The 25,992-nt window shown below is 41.6% G+C and overlaps 1 protein-coding gene across 11 annotated transcripts in view; it reads left to right on the top strand.

The window, feature by feature from the left end:
• The window catches only part of USP47 (ubiquitin specific peptidase 47), a 115,424-nt gene that overhangs the window by 8,084 nt on the left and 81,348 nt on the right, over positions 1–25,992 (top strand). For 6 of the 11 annotated variants that reach the window (XM_051824800.3, XM_008266235.5, XM_089328670.1 and 3 more), the window contains exon 2: positions 25,783–25,842. The exons of the other annotated variants lie outside the window; for them this stretch is intronic. In XM_051824800.3, the coding sequence (XP_051680760.1) occupies positions 25,783–25,842 (60 nt within the window). The remainder of the gene's footprint in view (positions 1–25,782; positions 25,843–25,992) is intronic. 11 annotated transcript variants of the gene reach the window in all.

Raw genomic sequence — 25,992 nt, 5'->3', positions numbered from 1 at the left:
CGGGTCTTGAACTGGCGCCCACATGGGATGCAGGTGCTTCAGGCCAGGGCTTTAACCCGATGCACCACAGCACGGGCCCCCCAGGTACTATTTGTAAACTATGTGCCACTCAGCCACGCTAAGCAGTTGACATGTATTATCTGAATGACTGTAGCAGTCCTTTAAGGCGGCTAATATTCTTCATTGTCCATTTTACAGATGAAGAAGCTAAGACTTAAGGAGGTTAAGTACCTGGCTCATGGCCTGGCGCTGTGATGTATTGGGTAAAGGCCACCAACTGCAGTGCCATCCCCATCTGTTCTGAGCATTTGAAGAGTGAACCAGTTGATGGGAGATCTCAGTCTCTTTTTGCCTTTCAAATAAAATAAAAATAAATTTAAGGGCCGACGCTGTTGCGCAGTAGGCTAGGCCTCTGCCTGCAGTGCTGGCATCCCATATGGGTGCAAGTTCTAGTCTCAGCTGCTCTACTTCAGATCCAGCTCTCTGCAATGCCCTGGGAAAGCTGTAGAAGGTGTCCCAAATCCTTGGGCCCCTGTATCTGTGTGGGAGACCTGGAAGAAACCCCTGGTTCCTGGCTTTGGTTCTGCTCAGGTCCAGCCATTGCGGCCATTTGGGGAGTGAACCAGCAGATGGAAGACACCTTTTCCTCCATCTATCTCTGTATCTCTCTGCCTCTGCCTCTCTGTAACTCTGCCTTTCAAATGAATCTTTAAAAAAAAAAGTACCCGGCTCAAAGTGAAAGGTGTTTGATTCTAAATCAAAGTGGTTTTAACCAGTAGGAAAGTCCATGATAGTCAGGCTACAAAAGATTTTTTGTCAGTTAACACATGTACATATTTATAAATGTTAAGTAGCTCTGTAGAACTTTTCACAAAAATAATAGTCCTCTGAAAATTCTCTCTGCTCCTCCTTTCAGGATCCCCAGAGGCAACCACTTTGAACATTTGTTTTGATACTTGTCTCCATACTTCAGACTTGGATTTTTATAGTACTCCTTTTTGACTTCAGTTTAAGCTGTTATCTGCTGTCTTACAGTTGTAGAAGAGGCTTTACCACTGTCCGTAGCCATACATGGATCACTTCTCAACTCTGCCCAGTGTTCCCAATATTGTCATAAGTTGTTGGATATATCAGTATTTCATAGTTTATACTACTGTGACTATAAACTGTTCACAGCTGAACTGTGTAGTTTATTATGATTATTTTCCTTTCCTGTACAACATTTTGTTTTCTCCAAGAAAACTTTTTTTTTTAACTTGCTTCTTTTTTTGTGTACATATTGCTTTAGCCAGATGGTTCTCAACTGGGGGCCATTTTTCCTTAGAGGAAGTGGTGGCAGAGTTGGAGGTGGGAGCAAAGGGTGTGCTGCTGACATCTGGTAGGTGGAAGTCAGGTATACTACCAAACATCCTACACTGCATAGGACAGCCTCCTACAACAAAGAATGCCAGTAGTGCCACTGTTGAGTAACAGTGATTTAGCTCAAACTGTCAAGTGTGTAAATATCCTTCTATGTTTAAACCTACAGTCTAATCATTGTAAGGAACTCTGGGCCGTCTGACCTGCTCCCGTCTGAACTTGTTAATAAAATTTGCACACAGCTCTTGTGTTAGATTTGCTTTACTAGCATCTCAGTGATTTCCCTCAGCTCTTGTATTGGAGCCCCTGTTTCTGTATACGATGTCATTGTCTTTGCTTTGCTGTCTTATTTTGTAGGACTGCTCTCAGTAGCTTTCTGCAGGGGATATAATCTTTTGAAGACCTTATATATCTGAAATTGTCTCACCTCTCGTTTAATTGATAGTTTAGCTGGACAGAGAATTCTTGGTTGGAAATAATTTTTTTCTCAGAATTTCAAAGGCTTTCCTCTGTTGTTTACAGTGTTATTCAGACATTGTATGCCTACAAGATTCTTTACTACTATTTTTTTTTTAAAGATTTATTTATTTATTTGAGAGACAGAGATCTTCCATCTGCTGGTTCACTCCCCAAATTACTGCAACAGCCAGGGCTGGGTCATGCCAAAGCCAGGAGCTAGGTGCCAGAAGCTTCTTCCAGATCTCCCACATAGGTTGCAGGGGCCAAACACTTGAGCCATCTTCTGCTGCATTTCTCAGGCTATAAGTGGGGAGCTAGAGTGGAAAGTGGAAGAGCCAGGACATGAACTGGTACCCATGTGGGAAGCCAGCATTGCAGTCAGCAGCTTTACCCCTACACCAAATAGCTGGCCCCCTTTTTTACTATTTGAGACTATTTTTGCCCTCTCTGGAATCTTGGAGAATCCTTGTCTCCAGAGTTCTGAAATTCTTATATTATGTAACTTGGTTATGATTCTGCTTTGATCCTTTCTGCTAGATTCAGAGTTGTCCTGTTCAGTTGGGATTTATCTCAGCAGTTCTGGAACATTTCCTTGAATAATTCCTTTGATTCTTTGTTTTCTCTGTTTTTTCACTCTAGTTGTTTAGATGTTGGGCTACTACCTAGTTTCTCTAATTTTCCTTTTGCTCTTTCTGTTTTCATTTATTTATTTCCTTTTTTTTCTTTTTTATGCTTTCTGGTAGATTTGTCCACTAATTCTTGTACTAAGATTTTTTTTTCTGCTGTAGCATATATAATTTTCTAGCATTCTTTTCTTCTGAAAAACATTTTAAATAATATATTGTATTTGTATTATGGAGGTAGTCTTATCTTTCTTGGGAAATACTGATATCTGATCCTTGGAAATCTGTGCTAATTACAATTTTAACTTTTTTTTTTTTAAGATTTATTTTATTCATTTGAAAGAATTACAGAGAGAGGTAGAGACAGAGAGATTTTCAATTTGCTGGTTCACTCCCCAGATGGCTGCAACGGCTGGAGCTGTGCCAATCCGAAGCCAGGAGCTTCTTCCAGGTCTCCCACGTGGGTGCAGGGGCCCAAGGACTTGGGCCATCTTCTACTGCTATCCCAGGCCACAGCAGAGAGCTGGATCAGAAGAGTAGTGGGGACTAGAACTGGCGCCCATATGGGATGCCGATGCCTCAGGCCAGGGTGTTAACCCGCTGCGCCACAGCGCTGGCCCCTACTTTTTTTTTTTTTTTTTTAATATTTATTCATTTATTTGAGAGGTAGAGTTACAGAAAGAGGGAGAAACAGAGAGAAAAGTCTTCTATCCGCTGGTTCACTCCCCAAATGGCTCAGTGGCCAGAGCTGAGCCGATCTGAAGCCAGGCGCCAGGAGCTTCTTCCTGGTCTCCCACACGGGTGCAGGGGCCCAAGCACTTAGGCCATTTTCCACTGCTTTCCCAGGCCATAGCAGAGAGCTGGATTGGAAGAGAAGCAGCTAGGACTAGAATTGGTGCCCATATGGGATGCCGGCACCACAGGCAGAGGCCTTGCCAACTGCACCACATGCCAGCCCCTCAATTTATTTTTATTTTATTTGAAAAGCAGAAAGAGACTGAGATCTCCCATCAACTGGTTCACTCTTCAAATGCTCAGAACAGATGGGGATGATACAGACTGAAGCTGGGGGCCAAAGAATGGTGGTTGGCATTTGGCATAGTGGTTAGGACACCACTTGGAACATCTACATCCCATATTGGAGTTCCTGGGCTGAATCTTAGCTTCACTCCTGATTATGGCTTCCTGGTAGTACACATTGTGGGAGACAGCAGATAATGGCTCAGGTACGTGGGTCTCTGCCACTCACATGAGAGACCCGGAGTGAATTTCTGGCTTCTGGCTTCAACCTGGCCTAGTCCCAGGTGTTACAGACATTTGAAGAGTGAACATGAAATGGGAAATCTGGGTCTCTGCCTTTCAAATAAATTTTAAAATTGAGGGTTGGTGGCCGGCACCGCGGCTCACTAGGCTAATCCTCCGCCTGCGGCACCAGAACCCCAGGTTGCAGTCCCGGTCGGGGTGCCTGATTCTGTCCCGGTGGCTCCTGTTCCAATCCAGCTCTCTGCTGTGGCCCGGGAGTGCAGTGGAGGATGGCCCAGGTCCTTGGGCCCTGCACCCATATGTGAGGCCAGGAGAGGCACCTGGCTCCTGGCTTTGGACCGGTGCAGCGCGGCACTATAACGCACCGGCCATAGCAGCCACTTAGGGGGTGAACCAACTGAAAAAGAAAGACCTTTCTTTCTCTCTCTCTCATTGTCCACTCTGCCTGTCAAAAAAAAAAAAAAAAAGTTGAGGGTTGGCATTGTGGTGTAGTGGTCTAGGCTGCCGCCTGAGCACTGGTTTGAGTCCTGGCTGCTCCGCTTCCCATTCAGCTCTTCTGCTAATACACCTGGGAAAATGGCATAAGATGGCCCAAGTGCTTGGGCCCCTGGCACCTGAGTGGGAGACCCAGATGTGGTCATTTGGGGAATAAACCAGTGGGTGGAAGATCTCTGTCTCTCCCTCTGTCTCTCTAACTCTGCTGTTCAAATAAATAAGTAAATATTCTTAAAAAAAAAAAAAAAAAACATGCTGGATGGAACTCTGCCAATGGGTGATTATTATCTTCCCTGTCAGTTGATACGTCTGGTTAATTTCCTTGCAGACTTTCAGTGTCATAGTGGTTTGGGCTGTTTGCAGAGTATCCTGAACTAGGTAGCATATAAACCACATTTTTACTGATAGTTCTGGATGCTGGAAAGTCTAAGATCAAGGTTTGGTCAGATTTGGTATCTTCTGAGAGCTTGCTTTGTGATTCAAAGAGCAGTGCCTTCACACAGTGACCTCACCTGGTAGAAGCAAAGGACAGGGCAGCTCTTTAGGACCTGTTGCATAAGGGCACTAATCTGGTTTATGAGGGTTTACCCCTATGATCTAATCACCTTCAAAGGCCCCCCCCACTTCCTATCATCATATTGATTAGGCTTCAATGTGGGAATTTTGGGAGGGTCACAGACATTCAGACCATAACACCTAGTGACACATTTTCTCTGGTGCTGTGTTGATTTCCTGGAAAAGACTTCTGATCTTTTTGAGAGGAGAGCATGAACTTGGGTGTTGAGTAGAAGAGGATATTATGGGTCTCATCACTAAGAATATGGAAGTTTTCCACTTAATTCCCCAGTTTCAAATAGGGTACCCTTCAAAGTTAAGTGATCCTGATGCCCTCTAGTCCAGATATTCCGTTTTATGCTCTCTAGAAATTGCTTCGTGTTTTATCAGGAAGGGACTAAGAATAGAAGAGGAGATCAGGGGCTTCTAACTGCTGCTTAGACTTCAGTCCACTCTAGGTTGTTTTTTTTTTTTTTTTTTTTAAATAGGCAGAGTTAGACAGAGAGAGAGAAAGGTCTTTCCTTTCCGTTGGTTCACCCCCCAAATGGCCTCTACAGCTGGTATGCCGCAGCTGATCTGAAGCCAGGAGCCAGGTACTTCCTCCTGGTCTCCCGTGCGGGTACAGGGCCCAAGCATTTGGGCCATCCTCCACTGCCTTCCAGGGCCACAGCAGAGAGCTGGACTGGAAGAGGAGCAACTGGGACAGACTCCAGTGCCCTAACCAGGACTAGAACCCGGGGTACTGGTGCCGCAGGTGGAGGATTAGCCAAGTGAGCCGCGGCACCGGCCTTAGGGTTTTTTTTTTTTTTTTTTTTTTTGAGATTTATTTATTTACTTGAAAGAGTTACACAGAAAGAGAAGGAGAGGCAGAGAGAGAGAGAGAGAGAGAGGTCTTCCATCTGCTAGCCCACTCCCCAGATGGCCACAGTGGCTGGAGCTACGCAGATCCGAAGCCAGGAGCCAGGATCTTCCGCCAGGTCTCCCACGCAGGTGCAGGGGCTTAAGGACGTGCACCATCTTCTACTGCTTTCCCAGACCACAGCAGAGAGCTGGATCAGAAGTGGAGCAGCGGGGACTAGAACCGTTAACCATATGGGATGCCGGTACTGTATGCGGCAGCTTTACTCGATACACCACAGTGTCAGCCCCAGTCCACTCTAGTTTCAAATCTACTCTTGTGCTCAGAGTATCTGAAACTTTCAGTTTGTGAAGTTCTTAGGTTTTCAAAATTTCTTCTTTTAAGATTTTTTTTTATTTGAAAGAATTACAGTGAACCATCTGTTGGTTCACTTCCCAAATGGCCGCAATGACCAGGACTGGACCAGGCCCAAGGCCAGGAGCCCACTCTGCCACAGTGCTAGCCCCTCAAAATTTCTTTATAGAAGAGTTTCAGAGTTCCCCTTTACCATTTACTTAGCTCTTCCTTATTTTAACATACTGTATGAGTATGGAGCAATGATCAGAAGTAAGAAATTAACCTCAGTTATCCCCAGTACAAACCTGTTAACTATATTACAGAATTTATTCAGGTTTTACCCATTTTTCCACTGATGTCTTTTTTTCCTCCCAGGATTCAAATTCAGAATCCCACATTGCATTTAGTTATCATGTCTCCTTAGACTTTTTATCTGTGATAATTTTTCAGTTTTTTTATGAGGTTAACACTTGAAGATGACCCATCAGGTACTCTGTGGAATGGCCCTCAGTTGGAATTTGTCTAATGCTTTCTCATGAATAAGGAGCCTGCCCTAGTCCTAGATGCTAGTCTAGTTTAATGGAAGAGATAGGTTTGTAACAAGACAAATGTATAGAATGAAAATAAAGTGGGGTGGTGGAAAAGGAGTGGCTGGCTTTGGGGGATTCTGTGAGGATGTAACATCTGTACTGGAGCACAAAGGAGGACTGCACTGCTGGAGAAGAAGGGAAGAGTTTTGAGTTAGAAGGAAACCATTTAAAACACGTAAGTATGTAAAGCATCTTAGAAGTGGCAAAAAAAAATTTAGTAAAGATGCATGAGTTGCCTGGCGTTCAGTAAGAGAAGATAGTTCTGGCAAGTTATGTCTGAAAGTTCCAAAGGCTTTATATGCCTCAAGAGTTAGATTTCTATTGTGTAGATATTAGGGGGCCAAATATATTTTTTCCCAGAAAAAAGTTAACAGATTTGTTTATAATTACTTTGAAGTTTAATTGCTAAGACTTGTGTCTCACATTAATATTAAAAATTGGCTCACAAGTGAAATTGTGAGGAAAACTTGGTGATACCTTACTCTCTCATCTGTTTTTTGCATTTTCAGTTGCTTAATTGGATACTGTATTGTTTTTTAAAACGGAAATGTTTTCCATCACAGTGTATCTTAGTGCATCTTCTACATATTCATTATTTTGGCTGGATTTCCTTTGGCATAACTGTTAAATATTTAAAATGAATAAACACACAGATTGTTGTCTGCAAGTAGCCTAACCAGAGAGGACTCATTTGCCTCCAGAATAGGGCCAGTAGCTGATTGTTGCTAGTGCACTCTGGGAGTGCAGGTCTGTTTTGAAGTCCTGAGCAATTTCTCACACCTTATGCTGTAAGGGAAGTTTGCAGGTCAGAAGTTGGGTGTACTTTGAAGTTTCGCTGAAAACCACAATTCAGGGGTTAGTAATGATGTGGTTTTTAACCTTTCACATACACGGCACATTTTTTTGAGTGACTTCTAGCCAGTTGCTTCCTGAGTTCTTTACCACTGGTCTGTGGGCATTTGACTTGGTAGGAGCCCTATTGATAGAGGACTCCCAATTTCCCCTGTTCTTTGTGGCTGAAGCTCTGCAGGTTGCTGAGGTGGCACCGTGCTGGAGAATAAGGACTGGTGGTGATAGTGGCAACCCAATGCCTGAGACACCAGGAGGGATGGTTTTAATTAGGACATTAATGCAATCTTCCCAAGGATATTCCCAATGCTTCAAATAAAGTTAAGTCTTACAATATTTAATCAAGAAGTGCTCTTGATTATAAGCCCAGTTTCGAGGCCCATTAAAAAGTATGTTTTTCTGGTATGACTCATCTCCTAAAAGATAAAGCATATTGCTTTAGTTTAAAAAAAAAAATCCATGCACAAACATAAATACATTTCATCCATTTTATTTATTTATTTTTTTTGAGATGTATTTATTTATTTGAAAGTCAGTTACACAGAGGCAGAGAGAGAGAGAGTCTTCCATATGCTGGTTCACTCCCTAATTGACTGCAGTGGCTGGAGCTGCACTGATCTGAAGCCAGGAGCCAGGAGCTTCTTCCAGGTTTCCCACACGGGGTCAGGGGCCCAAGGACTTGGGCCATCTTCCACTGCTTTCCTAGGCCACAGCAGAGAGCTAGAGCGGAAGTGGAGCACCAGGACTCAAACTGGCACTCATATGGGATGCTGGCATTGCAGATGGCGGCTTTACCTGCTACGCTGCAGTGCCGGCCCCCACTTCATCCATTTTCTAAATACAAATTCTACCCTTTATATGTGTAGGCAATTTAATTTTATTTGTTTTAAGTTTTCATAGGTTGTTTAAGTTATTACTTTATGTCTGTATCATATTTTGTGATAATAAAAGGGAATTCATAAAAAATTAGATAATAACTGAGCTTCTTATTAAAAGACTTAGAAATATTTTTGCTTTCATCTTGAAATATTAATTTACCATCATTATAACACAGATATAATTTTGAGAGTTCTAAGAATAGGCATTATAGAAGGTGCTTCTAGGAGCTGGTGCTGTGGTGTAGCAAGTAAAGCCGCCTCCTGCAGCACCAGCATCCCAAGAGGGTGCCGGTTTGAGTCCTGGCTGCTCCACTTCCAATCCGGCTCTCTGCTATAGCCTGGGAAAGCAGTTGAAGATGGCCCAACTGCTTGGGCCCCTGCACCTGCATGGGAGACCCAGAGGAAGCTCCTGGCTCCTGGCTTTAGATCAGCCCAGCTCTGGGCGTTGCAGCTGTTTGGATAGTGAACCAATGAATGGAAAACTTCTCTCTCTGCTTCTGCCTCTCTATAACTCTGCCTTCCAAATAAATAAATCTTTGTAAAACAATAAATAAATTAAAAAAAGGTGTTTCTATAACTGACTATGATTTTAACACTGGAAGGGAGGAAGTATCTAGGTATTTCAGTCCATTCATTTTCCAGGTGAGAAAAACTGTGATGGCCATAGAAGCTCAATAAGTTACTCAGGGTGGGGACCAGAATTGTGGCACAGTGGGTAAAGCTGCCAGCTGTGACCACATGCTGGTTACTGTCCCAGCTACTCCCCTTCTAATCCAGCTTCTCGCTTATGGCCTGGGAATGCAGTAGAAGATGGCCCAAGTCCTTGGGCCCCTGCCACCCATATGGGAGACCTATAAGAAGCTTCTGGCTTCAGCCTGGCCTAGCACTGTCTGTTGCAGCCATCTGGGGAGTGAACCAGCAGATGGCAGATTCTTTCTTCCTTTCTCCCTTTTTCCCTGTCTCCCCTTCTCTCTCTAACTCTGACTTTAAACATAAATAAATCTTAAAAAAAAAGTTTTTCAGAGTCTTGAGTAGTTGGGGAAAATGAATGAAATCTTTTTTTTTTTTGGTCAGATTTACTGAGATGTAATTTATATACAGTAAAATTTACCCTTTTAAGATACACAGAATTACATAATTGTGTATCCACTCTCACATTCAAGATATAATAGTTCCATCACCTTAAAAAGTTCCCTGATATCTCTTACCTCTTCTCCTACTGCCAGGCCCAGGCAACCATTCATTCATCATTTTGTCCTCCTATTTTACCTTTTCCAGAATGATGTATACGTGAAACCCTCCTCATATACAATGTAAAGTTTGAACCTGGTTTCTTTCTTCTACAAGAAAGTGTTTGAGATTCATCTGTGTTGTTGCAAATATCAGTAGTCTGGTTCCTTTTCATTGATGAATGCTACTTTTGTTTATCTATTCACTGGCTGGTGGACTTTGGGTTGTTTCCAATTTTTAATGATTCTAAATAAAGCTGTCATAAATATCTGTGTACATGTTTTGGTGGACGTGTGTCTTCGTATGGTAAGTGTATATTGACTTTCTAAGGCGCTGCCAAACTCTTATCTCAAAAGACTGTACCATTGTGTTCTTAGTAGAAATATATGCTGAGAATTCCATTTGCTCTGCATCCTTATTGGTGCTTGATAATGTCAATTTTTTTCAGTTTAGTTTTTTTGTTTGTTTGTTGTTTAACCATTTTAGTAAATTTGAAGTGGTACCTCTTTGTGGTTTTAATTTGCGTTTCCCTGGTGACTAATGGTGAATGTGCTTCAGACTTGGTTTCTTAGTAAGGCTACTCTAACATACTTTCTGCAAATGTGATGTTAAAGTTTTGCTAGTTGATAGGAGAGAGAGAAGTAAAATGAGTATCTACTCAAGGGGCTAATGATTTACATAGGGAAAAGAGGTTATTAGATTACTGGTTATGATTTTGGTAGGCTCTTTGAGAAAGAATTTGGCATTGAACCTGGTCTGGTGAAAAGAACAAGGGTTTGAGAATCAGAAAATTCAGTAGGTTGACTTTGCCTTAATTCCTTGATCTCTTGGTCTTTTGGTTTGTTTCTTTTATCTGTGAAGTGAGGGAGTATGACTACGTAAGTTTCCAAGTTTGTCTTTAATTATGTATCACCATAAGATATTTTTTCCCAATGCAGGTTTTTTATTTTTAATTTTTTAAAAAAGATTTATTTATTCTTTTGAAAGGCAGAGTTATAGAAAGGCAGAGGCAGAGAGAGGGGTCCTCCATCCATTGGTTTGCTCCCCAAATGTCCACAACAGCTGGAGCTGGGCCGATTTGAGGCCAGGAGCCAGGAGTTTCCTCTAGGTCTCCCACACAGGTTCAGGGGCCTAAGGACTTGGGCCATCTGCTGCTGCTTTCCTAGGCCTTAGCAGAGAGCTGGATTGGAAGTAGAGCAGCTTGGTCTCAAACCTGTGCCCATATGGGATGCCGGCACTGCAGGCAATGGCTTTACCTGCTATGCCACAGTACCAGCCCCCCCCTTTTATTATTATTATTTTTAAAAGACTTATTTTATTTATTTGAAATTCAAAGTTACAGAGAGACACAGAGACAGGGAGCAAGATCTCCTGTCTGCTGGTTCACTCCCCAAATGGCCACAGTAGCTGAGGCTGGGCCAGGCTGAAGCCAGCAACCAGGAGATTCATCCAGGTCTCCCATGTGGGTGCATGTGCCCAAGCATTTGAACCATCTTCCACTGCTTCCCCAGGGGCATTAGCTGGGAACTGGATCAGAACTGGAACAGCCAAGGCTTAAACTGGCACCCTTATGAGATGTCAGTATTTGCAGGTGGTGGCTTAACCTACTTCGCCACAGTGCTGTTTGCTGTTCCCTCACCACCAAGTAGGTTTTGTGAGAAAGCCATAAAGTCAGAAAACAAAATATATTCGCGAATTTTCCTCATCTGTGAAATTTCTCTTACTTGTTCCCACAAGATAATCTTTTTAAATTCTAAATGTTATAAATTTTATTATAAGCAAAGGTTTTTCAAATCTATTTTAAGGCTAGTAACTGCTAGTTCTATAATACTGTACTTTGGTATGGGATTATATTAAAATTTATAGAGTATTTTCAAGAAATTTTCTCTGGATATTCAGAGAAGCTAGGTATAGGATGTATTCACTTTGAGGACTTAAGAATCAGAGATAAATTAAGTGGTTTATACAGGATTTTATAGCTAAAAGAAAAGTAGTCACCTTAAACTGAGGATTTTAGCTTAAGAGTTTTCCAATCTGTAGAACATTGCTTTTGCACCAGAGACCACTCCAGTAGAAAATAAACAGTTGTTAAGTGGTTTTCTCAGTTGTGTAATTTCACGTTCAGAGTATTGGAAGAATATAATATTCTCACTTCTAGTCTCCATGCTTGTAAATGCATGGTAACAGATAATGTAAACACACTTCTTTGATTTAGTAATAATGTGGTAGAACATTTAAAGCCTGTAAACAAGTCCTATCAGAAGCTGAGCCACTGCTTGTCAGTAACAGCCTACCCCTCACAGAGGAAATCTTAGCTGTAATCCAAAATAAAGGTAACAGGAATGTAAAGGACTTACTATTTTGCCTCCTGAGAATCGGTCTAGTTTCTAAGTTTAGATACCTACACTGTATTATTAGTGGGTTACAAGTGACCAACACTAGAACTCTTACTAAAAGAGGTAAGGCAGAAGTGAGATGAGTATTAGAAGTTTGAGGAAAAACAATGCCGTTACAGTGTTAATGTGACAAACACATCAGCATTATAAACTCATGAGACAGCCTGTGTTACTTAGGAAACCTGTGTTCAAATGTGGCGTTGAGCAAGTCACTTCAGGTTTTTGAATTTTCTTTGTCAATATAATAAGGAATTTAATCTGATGTCCAGGGGTTCATCCAGCTTTAAATACAGTTTTGTGTCATGTGTGACAAGCTTGATTGGTTTTAGCTGAGGATGTGTGATCTGTTTGATTTGTTTCAGCTGTCAAATAAAAATGTTGATAACAAGCAAACTATATATATATATTCCAGATTTGACCAGTATGAGCCCTTTGAACTAGTTCATGTTTCTGTTTCTCTTCACACATGTTTACATATATAAATATGTGTGTGTATACTCAAGTTGTGTCAAATCCCTTCATAGTAAAGTTTAAAATGGCATGCTTCTACATGTATATATATGCATATCCATAATATAATGCAGAGCCATTGGAAACCCAGTTTGTGTATAGCCATGTTATTTTTGCAAATTTTATGGCAATGCTATGTAACTGTGATAAAATATAGAAAATATAAAATTTATTATCTTGACCATTTTTAAGTATAGAATTCAGTAGTATTTAGTACATTCACTTTTTTTTTAAAGATTTATTTATTTATTTGAAAGGCAGAGTTACACAGAGAGAGAAGGAGAAGCAGAGAGAGGTCTTTTATCCACTGGTTCACTTTCCAGTTGGCTGTAACAGCCAGAGCTGTGCCAATCTGAAGCCAGGAGCCAGGATTTTCTTCTGGGTCCCCTACATGGGTGCAGGGGCCCAAGGACTTGGGCCATTTTCTACTGCTTTCCCAGGCCATAGCAGAGAGCTGGATTGGAAGTGGAGCAGCCGGGACTCGAACCGGTGCCTATATGGGATGCCAGCACTGCAGGCGGTGGCCTAACTCATTATACCACAGCACCAGCCCCTCACAATTGTTGTATTACCACTACCATCATCCATACACAGAACTTTTCAGCTTGTAAAACAAACTGTAGCCATTTCTGTAACCAATTCTGCATTCCTTCTCCTGCATAGCCCCTGGCAACCATAGAGACTTTTCTGTCTCTATGAATTTGACTACTATAGATACCTCATATAGGTAGAGTCATGTAGTACCAATATTTATCTTTTTGTGATCGACTTTTTTTCATTTAGCATTATGTTCTGAAGGTTCATGAATGTTCTGTTGTGCAATAGGATTTCATCCCTTTTTGAGACTGAATGATATTCTGTTGTACATATAGAGACCACATTTTGTTTATCCATATGTTAGATAATGGACACTTGGGTTGCTTTCATCTTTTTTTGGCTATTTTGAATAAAGTTACTGTTAACATGGTGTAAATGCTTTCTGTTCTTATTGTACCAGATCTGTAGACAATTTAAAACTTATAGCAAGTTATACTTTTGGAAAACTTACTACTGTAGCCAGTAATGACAAATTGAATTTGACTTTCCAGCATAGGTGGTGGTCTAACAAGAGTTGATAGACTTGACAGAGAGCTCATGATTATTCTGGCTTTTTTTGGAAAAACCCACACTACATTGAGTTTGCTCTAAATTATTTTATATTATGGAGTTTTGCATAGTGTGTTAATCAGCAATACTCTAATCATATGCATAAAATTTATTTCTGTACTATTCTAGAATATAATCTTGTTTCATTTTCAATACAAAATGATTTCTTAGTGTTCTCTGTCTCTCAAGATTTATTTATTTATTTGAAAGTCAGAGAGAGAGGAAGAGACACAGAGAGAGAGATCTTTGATTTGCAGGCTCACTCTCCAGATGGCCGTAATGGCCAGAGCTGGGCCAGGCCAAAAGCCAGGATTCAGGACTTTCATCTGGGTCTTCCACATGGGTGGAAGTGTTTTAGAGTAGAATATTATGTGTGGCCATAAGGCTGTTAAATAACCATAATTATTTGATCATTTTCTAAGAGAATGCTGTTTTCTCTTAACAGTCTTCTACTTTTCTTTCTACTATTATATACTGTTTGAAATAAAGCAATCTTAGAAGTTGAAGTTTATTATCCTATGCCTTCTCTATTTTAGATATTTTAAGTTCTGTGAATTTTCTTATGTATATCCTACAAATTACCTGTAACCTATATATTAATGTCTGTCGATTTTACCTGGTCTTGAATTATGCTGGTTTTGTTTTGTTTTCTGCAGATACATCCTTTCTGTATGGACGCATATGGTGTAGTCCTGCAGATCTTCCTATATATTTTTGTCATGTCCTGCTCCTAGGCAAATTTTTTTTAAATATAACTAAAGAATATTTATTTTCCGCTAAGAGTGTGCCTTGGGGATGTAACTAAACTGAGCCACTCCCCCACCCCATCTCCAAGGGTTAGTACAGTGACTGTTATAAAGCAGATCTCAACAGTCTGAAGCTCTGGAACCAACATTAACTGACCAAAAAACTTCCGTCTAAATCCTCATAAAAATGTTTAAGTAAAAGAAAAAAAAGGGAGAAGAAGAAGAAAAAAGGGGCAGTGGGGCTTCAGATTGAACAAGATTCTCACACTCCATCTAATACATTCAGTCTGGCTAGAGTATAACAAATGGAAACAGGATTGCTATAATACAAAACTCCCACTACAGCATGCTGTACACACCTGTGTTCCGAGCCCACTTCCATCCCCCTAATACTTCCAACTCCATTATTTTCCTGCCTATTGGGCCTGCTGTGGAGGAGCACGTAGATCTCTTTGATCTGGTCTTTCTTATAAGGCTGGAGTGTCTGGGTATCAGCCTGGTGAACAAGGCAGCTGAGGTCTGCCAGATCATCGATAAAATCAGACAACTGACTGATCTCATATGTGGTAGATGGGCTATTGGTATTCATTCTTTTCAGATGTTCCTCATACATTTTACAAACACCTTCCATGCATTCATTCAGATTCTGCCTTCTGGCCTCTTGGTCGGCTACTTGCAGCCACTGCCGACACCCACCATAGCCACACAGGAGCTTAGCTGCAGGCCACCAACAGCCAGTCCCCCCAAGGCAAATTTATTTTATTTTCTCACTGTGCAGTTGTTTTATTTTGAGTCAGAGGATAGAAGTTGCGCTAATACTTTAAAAATTTTACTTAATATATGTTAATTTTGCTAAGTTCTTTCTTGTGATACACATTGTATCACAATATTGAAATTGTAGGAACAAATATGCAGTACCAAACAGTTGGACATCTCAGGAAAGCATTAATTAGTGGGTAAAAAAAAAGATCACTTCTAATTTTGTTCCATTCGTCAGACACTACTGTGAATATTTTCATGTAATTCTTTTTTTCTGTACGTTTTTCTCCCTCATCTCCATATAGACCTTTTTTTTTTATCTTATTTTTTTGACAGGCAGAGTGGACAGTGAGAGAGAGAGACAGAGAGAAAGGTCTTCCTTTTTCCATTGGTTCACCCCCCAAGTGGCCGCTACAGCCGGTGCATTGCGGTCCAATGTGCAGTCCAAAGCCAGGAGCGCACTGTGCCAATCCAAAGCCAGGAGCCAGGTGCTTCCTCCTGGTCTCTCATGCAGGTGCAGGGCCGAAGCACATGGGCCATCCTCCACTGCACTCCCGGGCCACAGCAGAGAGCTGGATTGGAAGAGGAGCAACCGGGACAGAATCCGGCGCCCCGACCGGGACTAGAACCTGGGTGCCGGCACCGCAGGCGGAGGATTAGTCAAGTGAGCCGCAGCGCCAGCCCTCCATATAGACTTTTTAAAAATGCTATTGTAGGCCGGCGCCGCAGCTCACTAGGCTAATCCTCCGCCTTGCGGCGCCGGCACACCGGGTTCTAGTCCCGATCGGGGCACCGGATTCTGTCCCGGTTGCCCCTCTTCCAGGCCAGCTCTCTGCTGTGACCCGGGAAGGCAGTGGAGGATGGCCCAAGTCCTTGGGCCCTGCACCCCATGGGAGACCAGGATAAGTACCTGGCTCCTGCCATCGGATCAGTGCAGGGCGCCAGGCGCAGCGTCCCAGCCGCGGCGGCCATTGGAGGGTGAACCAATGGCAAAGGAAGACCTTTCTCTCTGTTTCTCTCACTGTCCACTCTGCCTGTCAAAAAATAAAAAATAAAAAAAATAAAAAATTTAAAATGCTATTGTAGACATGTTTTAAAGCTAGTATTCTTTCTTTTTAAAGATTTATTTATTTATTTATTTATTTTGGAGGTAGAGTTACACACACAGAGAGGGAGAGACAGAGAGAAAGGTCTTCCACCTGCTGGTTCACTTCCCAAATGGCCACAACAGCTGGAGCTGGGCTGATCTAAAGCTAGGAGCCTCCTCCGGGTCACTCATGTGGATGCAGGGACCCAGGAACTTGGGCCCTCTTCACTGCCCTTCATAGCAGAGAGCTGGCTCAAAAATGGAGCAGCTGGGACACAAACTGGTGCCCTTATGGGATGCTAGTGCCAAGGCAGAGGCCCAGCCCACTATGCCACAGTGCCAGCCTTGAGCTAGCATTATTTCTTAGCACTATATATTGAACGTTTTCCCTTGTCAGAACATGTCCTAATATCATTGTGGGTTTTTTTGTTTTTGTTTTTGTTTTCTAAGATAATGATATCATTTTGATTACACATGATGGTGGTTCTTCCCATCAGTAGTTTTATCTAGTACCATTATTCAATTTAGATATATTGCAAAGGATGTATCAACAGTCATTTTTACAACCAAATAATCCTGTGATGTTGCTTGGGTGGCTGTTTTAATGGTGAACTTCAGAACCATCACAACAGTAACTGTCAGTACCTGAGGAGAGTGGCTTCTCCACCCAAACAATTTGTAAATAAATTCCTGGCATCACCTGATGAATTCTGATTGTATACTTTTGGGTAAGTTTGCCAAGATAGCTTCAGAATAAACTAACTACACAGCACATAAAGAAAGACACATTTATTCAGCATCATGATCAGACTTATGTACATTTAGCAATCTACAGCATGGGTATAAAAAAAGAAACTACATTAAAACCCTTTTTTGAAATGCTACACTTTCCACAGAGTAGAAGTTAAAATAATCTGTTATACGATTAGTCACAGATACAATCTTTGAGTGTTTTTGCCCATACACGTGAGTATTGTCTAAAACATGTCTTCTTTATAGCAGTTAAGCCCAGCCACCACTGTTTGAGTTCACAAATGTGTTGTAACTTGTAGCTCCCCTGTCACTTCTCTGGCTCTCCAGAGTCTCCTTATAAGCTTTGTTTCCTACCACTACCATAGCCACGGCTGTTGCTGCTAGAACCACCATAGCCATCTTGATTTCATGGTTTGGCAAATATTGGCCACCACCACCATTGGTACTAGAGATTTTGCCTCCAAAGTTTCCTCCATTCAAGGGTCACACATTAGAGGATTGATTGGTGTGATGATTGCCAAAATCATTGTAGCTTCCACTGCCTCCAAAATTGCTTCTACCATTACCAAATCCATGTAAACCATCCCTACTGCCACTGTAACTACCACCACCTCGACGGCCACCAAAGCCACCATGACCACTTAAGTTTCTTCCATGGCCAGAGTTCTTATTGCCACCAAAACCACCTCCAGTACCACCACCAACGTTTCCAGAACCACTTATGTGGGGAGCAAACCGGACTAGACTGAGTTACTGGAATTAAGACTTATTCTATGCATCTGCTCTCCCACAATATGGCGTTGGGAGAGAAGTAAACAGCTTCCGCACAGCTGCCTCCAGTTCAGCTAATAAACTGTAGGACTTGCTCCTGATTGGAGGAGAGCAGCGTACTCGGCGTGTGGGCAGCTGAGTTAGGATTGGCGGAGGAGGACTATAAAGGAGGAGAGAGACGGCATGCACCAGGAACATCTAAGGGGAACATCTAGCTGAAGGAACACCTGTGCAGCCCCCGAGACGAGCCGGCCGGCGGTGTGCCGCTCCCCTGCGGAAGTGGGGAATGTGGCCAGGGGGAACTGCCCTTCCACGGAGGTGGAAGGGATAGTAGCCAACCCGGGAAGAACCAGCAGCAAACCCGGGGAGGGCCGAGCAGACGAAAGAACAGCGCAGGGTCCTGTGTCGTTCCTCCACGAAGAGGGGGAGCGACATAATGGTGCCGTGACTCGGATATGAAGCCTAGGCAGCGTTTAGTGTCGTTCCTCCACGAAGAGGGGGAGCGACAACTTAGACCTCTTGGCGTGGATGAAGCACTGGCCATCTCCTGCCTCAGCAGGGTCTTCCTTACTTCACAGTTGTGACCATTCACAGTATGGTATTTCTGAATGATGATCTTACCCACAGAGTCATGGTCGTGAAAGGTCACAAAAGCAACGCCCCTCTTCTTGCCACTGCCTCCATCAGTCACTGTCAATCACTTTGATTTTCCCATACTGTTCAAAATCATCTTTGAGATAATGCTCTTCAGTGTCTTCTTTAAGGCCACCAACAGAGATCTTTTTCACAGTTAGATGGGTACCTAGTCTTTGAGAATCTTCTCTTGAGATTCTACAACTCTACCATCCACCTTGTGTGGCCTTGCCTTCATGGCTGCATCCACCACCTCCATGGTGGCATAGGTGACAAACCCAAAGCCCCTGGAGCACTTGGTGTCTGTGTCTCTCATTAGTGACACAGCCCATGAGCGTTCCCTGCTGCCCAGAATGGCTCTTGAGACTCTCCTTGGTGGTTTCAAAGCTCAGCCCTCCCAGTGAGGAGCGTCCTCAGCTGTTCAGGCTCTTTAGGAGACTCTGACTTCGACTTGACAGCTGTGAGAAGAGAGATTGTAACGATGCTTCCTTGGCGGTTTCTACGGGCAGAAAGCACAGCGTTATTTTTAAAGACTATCTGAATGTATTTATAAAATTTTGTATCAGAATTATTCTCTATTTTTGGAAATTAGACAGTTTCTGCTATGTTCTTATTACATATAATGTTCTGCTGAATCTATATATATTTAAAGATTTTATTTATTTATTTATTTGACAGGTAGAGTTACAGACAGCGAGAGAGACAGAGAGAAAGGTCTTCCTTCCGTTGGTTCACCCCGCAAATGGCCGCTATGGCCGGCGCTGCGCCAATCTGAAGCCAGGAGCCAGGTGCTTTTTCCCGGTCTCCCATGCGGGTGCAGGGCCCAAGCACTTGGGCCATCCTCCACTGCCCTCCCGGGCCACAGCAGAGAGCTGGACTGGAAGAGGAGCAGCCAGGACTAGAACCTGACGCCCATATGGGATGCTGGCGCCACAGGCAGAGGATTAACCAAATGAGCCACGGCGCCAGGCCCCGAATATATATTTTTTTAAGATTTATTTATTTGAAAGGTAGAGTTACAGAGAGGCAGAGAGAGAGGTCTTCATCCGCTGGTTCACTCCCCAGCTGGCCACAGTGGCTGGAACAGTGCCAATCCAAAGCCAGGAGCCTGGAGCTTCCTTCAGATCTCCCATGTGAGTGCCAAAGCCCAAGGACTTAGGCCATCTTCTGCTGCTTTCCCAGGCCATAGCAGAGAGCTGGATCGGAAGTGGAGCAGCCGGGACTCAAACCGGCACTGCAGGTGGTAGCTTTTACCTGTTACGCCACAGCATCAGCCCCCTGCTGAATATCTTTTTAACATCGTATTTTCCTAATTTTTTTTTTTTTTTTTTGACAGGCAGAGTTAGGAAGAGAGAGAGAGAGAAAGAGAGAGAGAAAGGTCTTCCTTCCGTTGGTTCACCCCCCAACAGCCGCCACTGCCTGCGCAATGCACCGATCCAAAGCCAGGAGCCAGGTGCTTCCTCTGGTCTCCCATGCCAGTGCAGGGCTCAACCACTTGGACCATCCTCCATTGCCTTCCTGGGCCACAGCAGGGAGCTGGACTGGAAGAGGAGCAACCGGGACAGAACCTAGCGCCCTAACTGGGACTAGGCAGAGGATTAGCCAAGTGAGCTGCAGTGCTGGCCAACACCGTATTTTCACATTAAATTGACTGTCTGTTTGGTTAAATTTTTTGAAGATTTATTTATTGAAAGGCAAAGTTACAGAGAAAGAGAGATTGATCTTGTATCCACTGGTATGCTCCCCAAATGACTGCAATGGCCAGGGTTGAGACAGGCCAAAGCCAGGAGCTGGGATCTCCATCCACATCTCCTGTGTGGGTGGCAGGGACCCAAGAACTTGGGCTGTCTTTGGCTGCTTTCCCAGGCACATTACCAGGGAGCTGGATGGAAAGTGGATCAACTGGGACTCAAACTGGTGCTCATATGGGATGCAAACATTGCAGGCAATGGCTTAGCCCACTGTGTCACAACATCATACCCTTTGGATACTTTTTTTTTTTTAAAGATTTATTTCTTTGAAAGGCAGAGTAAGAGAGAGACAGAGAAAGAGACAGAAATAGATACCTTCCATTTGCTGGTTTACTCCCCAAAGGACCACAACAGCCAGGACTGGGCCAGGCCAAAGCCAGGAGCCTCATCTGGGTCTCCCATGTGGGTGCAGGGGCCCAAATATTTGGGCCACCCTCCACTGCTGTCCCAGGCACATTAGCACAGAACTGGGTGGGAAGTGAAGCAGCTAGGACTCAAAGCAGTGCCTACATGGGATGCCTGTGATGCAAGTGACAGCGTAATCCTCTGCACCACAGGTACACTTTTAAGGGTAGAATTGGATGGATTATCATTTCCAGTCTGTTTTTTTAACAAAATAATAGATTTTGTACCTGTTATTTTTAATACTGCTTGGCCTTGTCTATTGAGATAGGTTTGAAATTGATAGTTTATTGTATTAACTGTTCCTTAGATTGCCCATTAAATTTTATAATTCTTTTTCATGACTCCATGTAACTACTTAAAATGTTGACTAAATAAGGCCAAGGATCAATAAATTCTCTTACCCTAATTTTTCAGTTGTGATTTCAATCAAAAGTTAAAATTCTGTGGACACAATTGTGTTGTTCTATGCTTATCATTGTTACTGGTGATTTTTATCAGACCTGCTTTTCTAAAATCAGGATATTTTGTGTTTTTCATATTTGCCAATTCACTGCTCATAAATGTATGTGATATATACATTGTTGTTAATGAATTAAGATTGACTCAGCTATATCCCCATTTTTGCCATTATTCTAAATTTGTGTCCATCTTATCTTATTTCTACTACTTGCTATATCAGTAGATAAAATGTTATTTTTTAAAAAATGTTTTTGAGCTTTGTGTAAGTGAAATCAATAAAACTATTAATAGGCAAAAAAGACATTAAAAACCACACTTCAGAGGCAGGTGTTTAAACTAGCAGGTTTAAAGGTTTAAGACACAGGTGTTCGACATTAGACTTCCTGGTTTGGATTCCTGGCTCTGGCTCCTGACTCTAGTTTCCTGCTACTGCATGCTGGGAGGCAGTGGTGATAGCTCAAGTTAAATGAGTTACTGGGGCCAGCGCCATGGCTCACTTGGTTAATCCTCTGCCTGCGGGTTCTAGTCCCGGCTGCTCGTCTTCCAGTCCAGCTCTCTGCTGTGGCCCAGGAAGGCAGTGGAGGATGGCCCAAGTGCTTGGGTCCTGCACCCGCATGGGAGACCAGGAGGAAGCACCTGGCTTCTGGCTTCGGATCGGCACAGCGCGCCAGCCGTAGTGACCACTTGGGGGGTGAACCAACAGAAGACCTTTCTCTCTCTCTCACTAACTCTACCTGTATAATTAAAAAAAAAAGTGAGTTACTGCCAGCCACTTGAGAGACCTAGATTGAATTCCTAATTTCTGTCTTGCATCATTGGACGAGCCCTTGTGGACAGTTGGGAAAAACAGCACGTGGAAGCTGTCTGTCTGCTTACCTCCCATATAAATACATTTTAAAAATTGAGAAACAACAGCAACCATACTTCAGACTGATACAGCCCTTAAAGAGAAGTGTCTCTGCATCCTTGCCAGCATTTGGTGAAGTCATTTTTTATTTTAGAAATTCTGATGTGGTCACATCTCACTGTGGTGTTAATTTTCATTTCTCTAACAGTTTGTGATTCTATACCTCTTTTTGGGTGCTTATTTGCCATTTTTTTCTTTCACTGAAAATTCACTTCATGATTTTTGTTTATGTGCTAATTACATTGTGTGCCTTTTTAAAAAATTAGGTTTTCATGGGTTCTTTATATATTCTAGATAAAATTCTTTATTGAGGCTGTGGGCTGAATATTTTTTCCCAATCCACAACTTGTCTTTTACTCCTTAACAGAATCTTTACAAACTAGATATTTTTAATGTTACTGAAGTCCAGATTATCAGTTTTTCCTTTGAGGATCATGATTTTGATGTCAATTTTGAGAATTCTACTAGCCTTAGCTCTGAGATTTTTTTCCTGAGGTTTTTTCTAAGATTTTTATAATTTTGTTTTCCATTGATATTCTTGATTCACATTTAGTAAAATTTTCTGTGAGGTGAGGTACTTAGATTGCAGATTATTTATTTGCTTTTGGTTATCTCAGTGCTCCAGTACCATTTGTTGAAAAGACTTTTTTTCTCCAGTGAGTTGCTTTTATACTTAGTCAGAAATCAGTTATACATATTTGTGTATTTTTCTTTTGTGACTTTGTTCTGTGTTTTTGTCTGCCAATACTACACAATCTGGATTACTGTAGCTATATAATAAGCCTGAATTAGGGTAGATTGAGTGCTCCCACTTTCTTCTTCAAAATTCTTCCATATATTCTAGTTTCTTTGCTTTTCCATATAAATTTTAGAATAATCTTGTCTATGTCTTCAAAAAACTCTTGCTGGGATTTTGATAGGATTTATGTTAAAGGTCTCTATGTATTGGATGTTCCTTAGCTCCAAAACTCCTGTTGAAATTTAGTTGCCATTGTAACTTTTATGTCCCTATACCCTCTTTTTATGATATAATTGTGTTAAATATTTTTTCTGTATACATTTATAACCACATCAGATAGTGTTTTAAGTTTTAATTCAACTGTGAAAGATTTAACAAAAACTCAGGAGAAGGAAAGTATATTGTATTTAGTCATATTTTTGCTTGCTATGTTCTTCTTGATAGTCTAAGGTTCCTTTGATCATTTCTGTTTTGTTTAAAGAACTTCCTTTAGTCATTTCTTTAGGGTGTTCTGGAGAAAAATTCTTTTAGGTTTCTTTCAGCTGAGAATGTCTTAAATTTTGCTCAATTACTAAAGCAGTTTCTGGGTCATTCCTGAAGGACGTTTTTCCTGGTTATTGGGTCCTGGGTTAAGAGTTATTTTTTGTGTGTACCTGAAAAATACTCTGTCACCTTCTAGTCCCCATGATTTCTGGTAAGAAAGTTTTCCTGCTTTTTGTCTGTGTCCCCTCCATCCCCCAGTTTTTTCTTCCCTTTGTTTCAATTTTCTAGTGCTATGTCTTCAAGTTCATTAATCTTTTCTTCAGTGGTGTTTAAGCATTAATCCCATCCATTCTGTGTTTTACTTGAGATATTACACTTTTAATCTCTAGAAATTTGAATTTAATATTTTTATATTTTCCAAGTTTTACCACAACATATTCTCTTCTACCTTCTTGAAATATAGACTATATTTATAAGCTTTTTAATATGTCTGTATTCTACTTGATCTTTTGTATCAGTTCTGCATTAGGGTTCATTGCTTGATTTTTCTCCTCATCATGTATCATAGTTTAATATTTCTTTTCATGCCTTTTTTGACATGAATTTGATCTTTGTTCTTACATGCAATTAACTTATTTGTAAGCTGCTACCTTTTGAAGTTTTTTAAAGATTTGTAAGGTGGGACCATGCAGTTTTTAGATTAGGCTTAATTTGGTCCCACTACTGAGACAGTGTACTTTTGAGTTCTCTTACCTGATGCCTGTGTATGATGAGATCTGCCCCGCCCCACGCATGCACACTGACTGCTGGGAATCTAACTGAACCCCAAGGGTTCTTTTTTGTGTTTTTTTTCTCTCTTTCCTCAGGTAGTTTCCTCACACACTCTGGTGGTGGGTATTCCCTCAGCTGACTCCTTCAGGGGAGCAGCTCTGTAGATGAAGCATGTGTTCATGCTGCTGTCTTCTCCCATCAGTACACCTTACCTGTATTCACCCTCCCTGAATTACAGCCTGTAAGGTGGCTCAGCTCACTTTGTTTTGGCTTTCACAGGCATCATTGTTCTGTGTTGTCTGTAGCTCAGTGTCTGAATATCTGTTTCATCTAATTTTTTAGTTGTTTAAGGTAGGCAGAATAAATTCTGTTGGCTCAGAATAAAAGTTTTTTGGAGACCATAAACAGCAGATAGGTGGCTGTAAATACAAAGGAAGCGCAAGGAAGAGAGATGAAGAGTACCAAGAGGATTGTAATTTTAAATAAGATGTTGAGAGAAAGACATGAAATTGACTATTCCAGTTTAGATATTTATAACATTATTCACAGGTCATACAAAATTATCAACTTAAATATTAGCCTTCTATAGGTTTGTTGAATTTCTGTCCCAACCACTGTTGCCTTAGCAGGGCCAGAACAAAAGAATTTTGCTGGCCTTATGTAGCCTGTGGATCAGGCATTCACCACCTCTCCCTGTCTTCTGTCCTCCCTGGGTGTGAAATGGCTATTCCAGTTGTCTTTTGCTGTGTAACAATCTGCCCCCAAATCTAGTGACTTTTGTGTACAATCTGGACAAGGCTGTACTGGGATAGCTTGTTTCTGCTAGGCTGAGAATCAGCTAGGGCTGCTGAAAGGCTGGGGTAGGAACCATCTGAAGCTTTTCTTACTCGGTTATAATGGAGGTTGATGCTTTTGTCAGTTGGGATCTCATTTCGGCTGAATCTAGAACATCTACATATGGCCTCTCCATTTGGCTGTTTGGCTTCCGCACAGCCTGGGGGCTAAGGTCCAAGGGCAAGTCATCTGAGAGGAAGCCAGGAGCTCCATTGCCCTGTCTCACCCAGCCTTGGAAGTCATGTTGTATAGCACAGGGATACACCAAGGCTGGCCCATATTAAAGGAGACTGCAGTTAGTTAGCCTTGTACTTCTGCTGGGGGCATATCAGAGAATCTGTGGATATGTTTTAAAGCCATCACAGTGATATTTGAACATAGAAGGTAAGGATATCTGGGAGAAATGCATTCAAGTACACTGAAAGAAATGCAAAGACCCTGAGGATGGTAGATGCCTGATTTGTTTAGGTTTAGTTCCCTCTCTATAATGTCACTTCCTTGAGAATAAGAACTTTGCTCGAAGCTGTATTCTAGGCACCTACAACAGTTTTGACAAGTTGACTAGCACCACCTGTCAGAAATCTGAAAATTAGAACATAACCTTTGGTCTAACAATCTTTGTAAATTATCTTAAGAAAATTGCACAAGCAAGCAATGCTGTAGTGAACATTTGAAGGTGTTAACATGCTTACCACTAGCAAATTAAAGTATGGTTTGTCTATATAATGGAGTATTGCTGTTTTTAAGTGTTTTGGAACAGAATGATGAATTGTATTAAGAGAGCAGAAATCACGTGATAATTACTTAATGATCCTATTTAATTGAAAATAATCTATAATTTATATGCAGAGGATGGCAAAGGTTCTGGAAATACGTATATCAAATAGTTAAGTACAATAGGGATTATTTTAGAGTTGCATTTCTAAAAACTGTATTGCATAAAAGGTACACAAGTATGTGAAACCTAAGTAAAAATTGCCAGTTTAATTTGTGAATAAAATTTCTAGGGTATACTAATAATTTCATACATATTTTATTGCAAAAACATTTTTAGATGAATTGTTCTCATTTTACTGTCTTTCTCCCTTTGTTTTATAGAAATAATTCGCAATTCATTCTGTTCTTATATATCATAGGATGTGTTTTGGAGATGCAGACAAAATATCTTTGATGAAATGAAGAAGAAATTTTCACAGGTAGTCTGCTGATATAATTGCATTAGTGTGATAGTCAGCAGAGCAAGTAACAGCATGTTAGTATTTTTATTTAATAACAAGGCATGTCTTATATGCTTGCTTGGCTATTTTATTTCTACCTAGTATTAATAATTTTATTAAAAGTCACCT

This window comes from Oryctolagus cuniculus, chromosome 1 (assembly GCF_051225735.1).
Source record: "Oryctolagus cuniculus isolate XC-2025 breed Fujian yellow rabbit chromosome 1, ASM5122573v1, whole genome shotgun sequence".
NCBI lineage: Eukaryota > Metazoa > Chordata > Mammalia > Lagomorpha > Leporidae > Oryctolagus > Oryctolagus cuniculus.
This window is presented reverse-complemented; position numbering and strand designations above follow the sequence as displayed.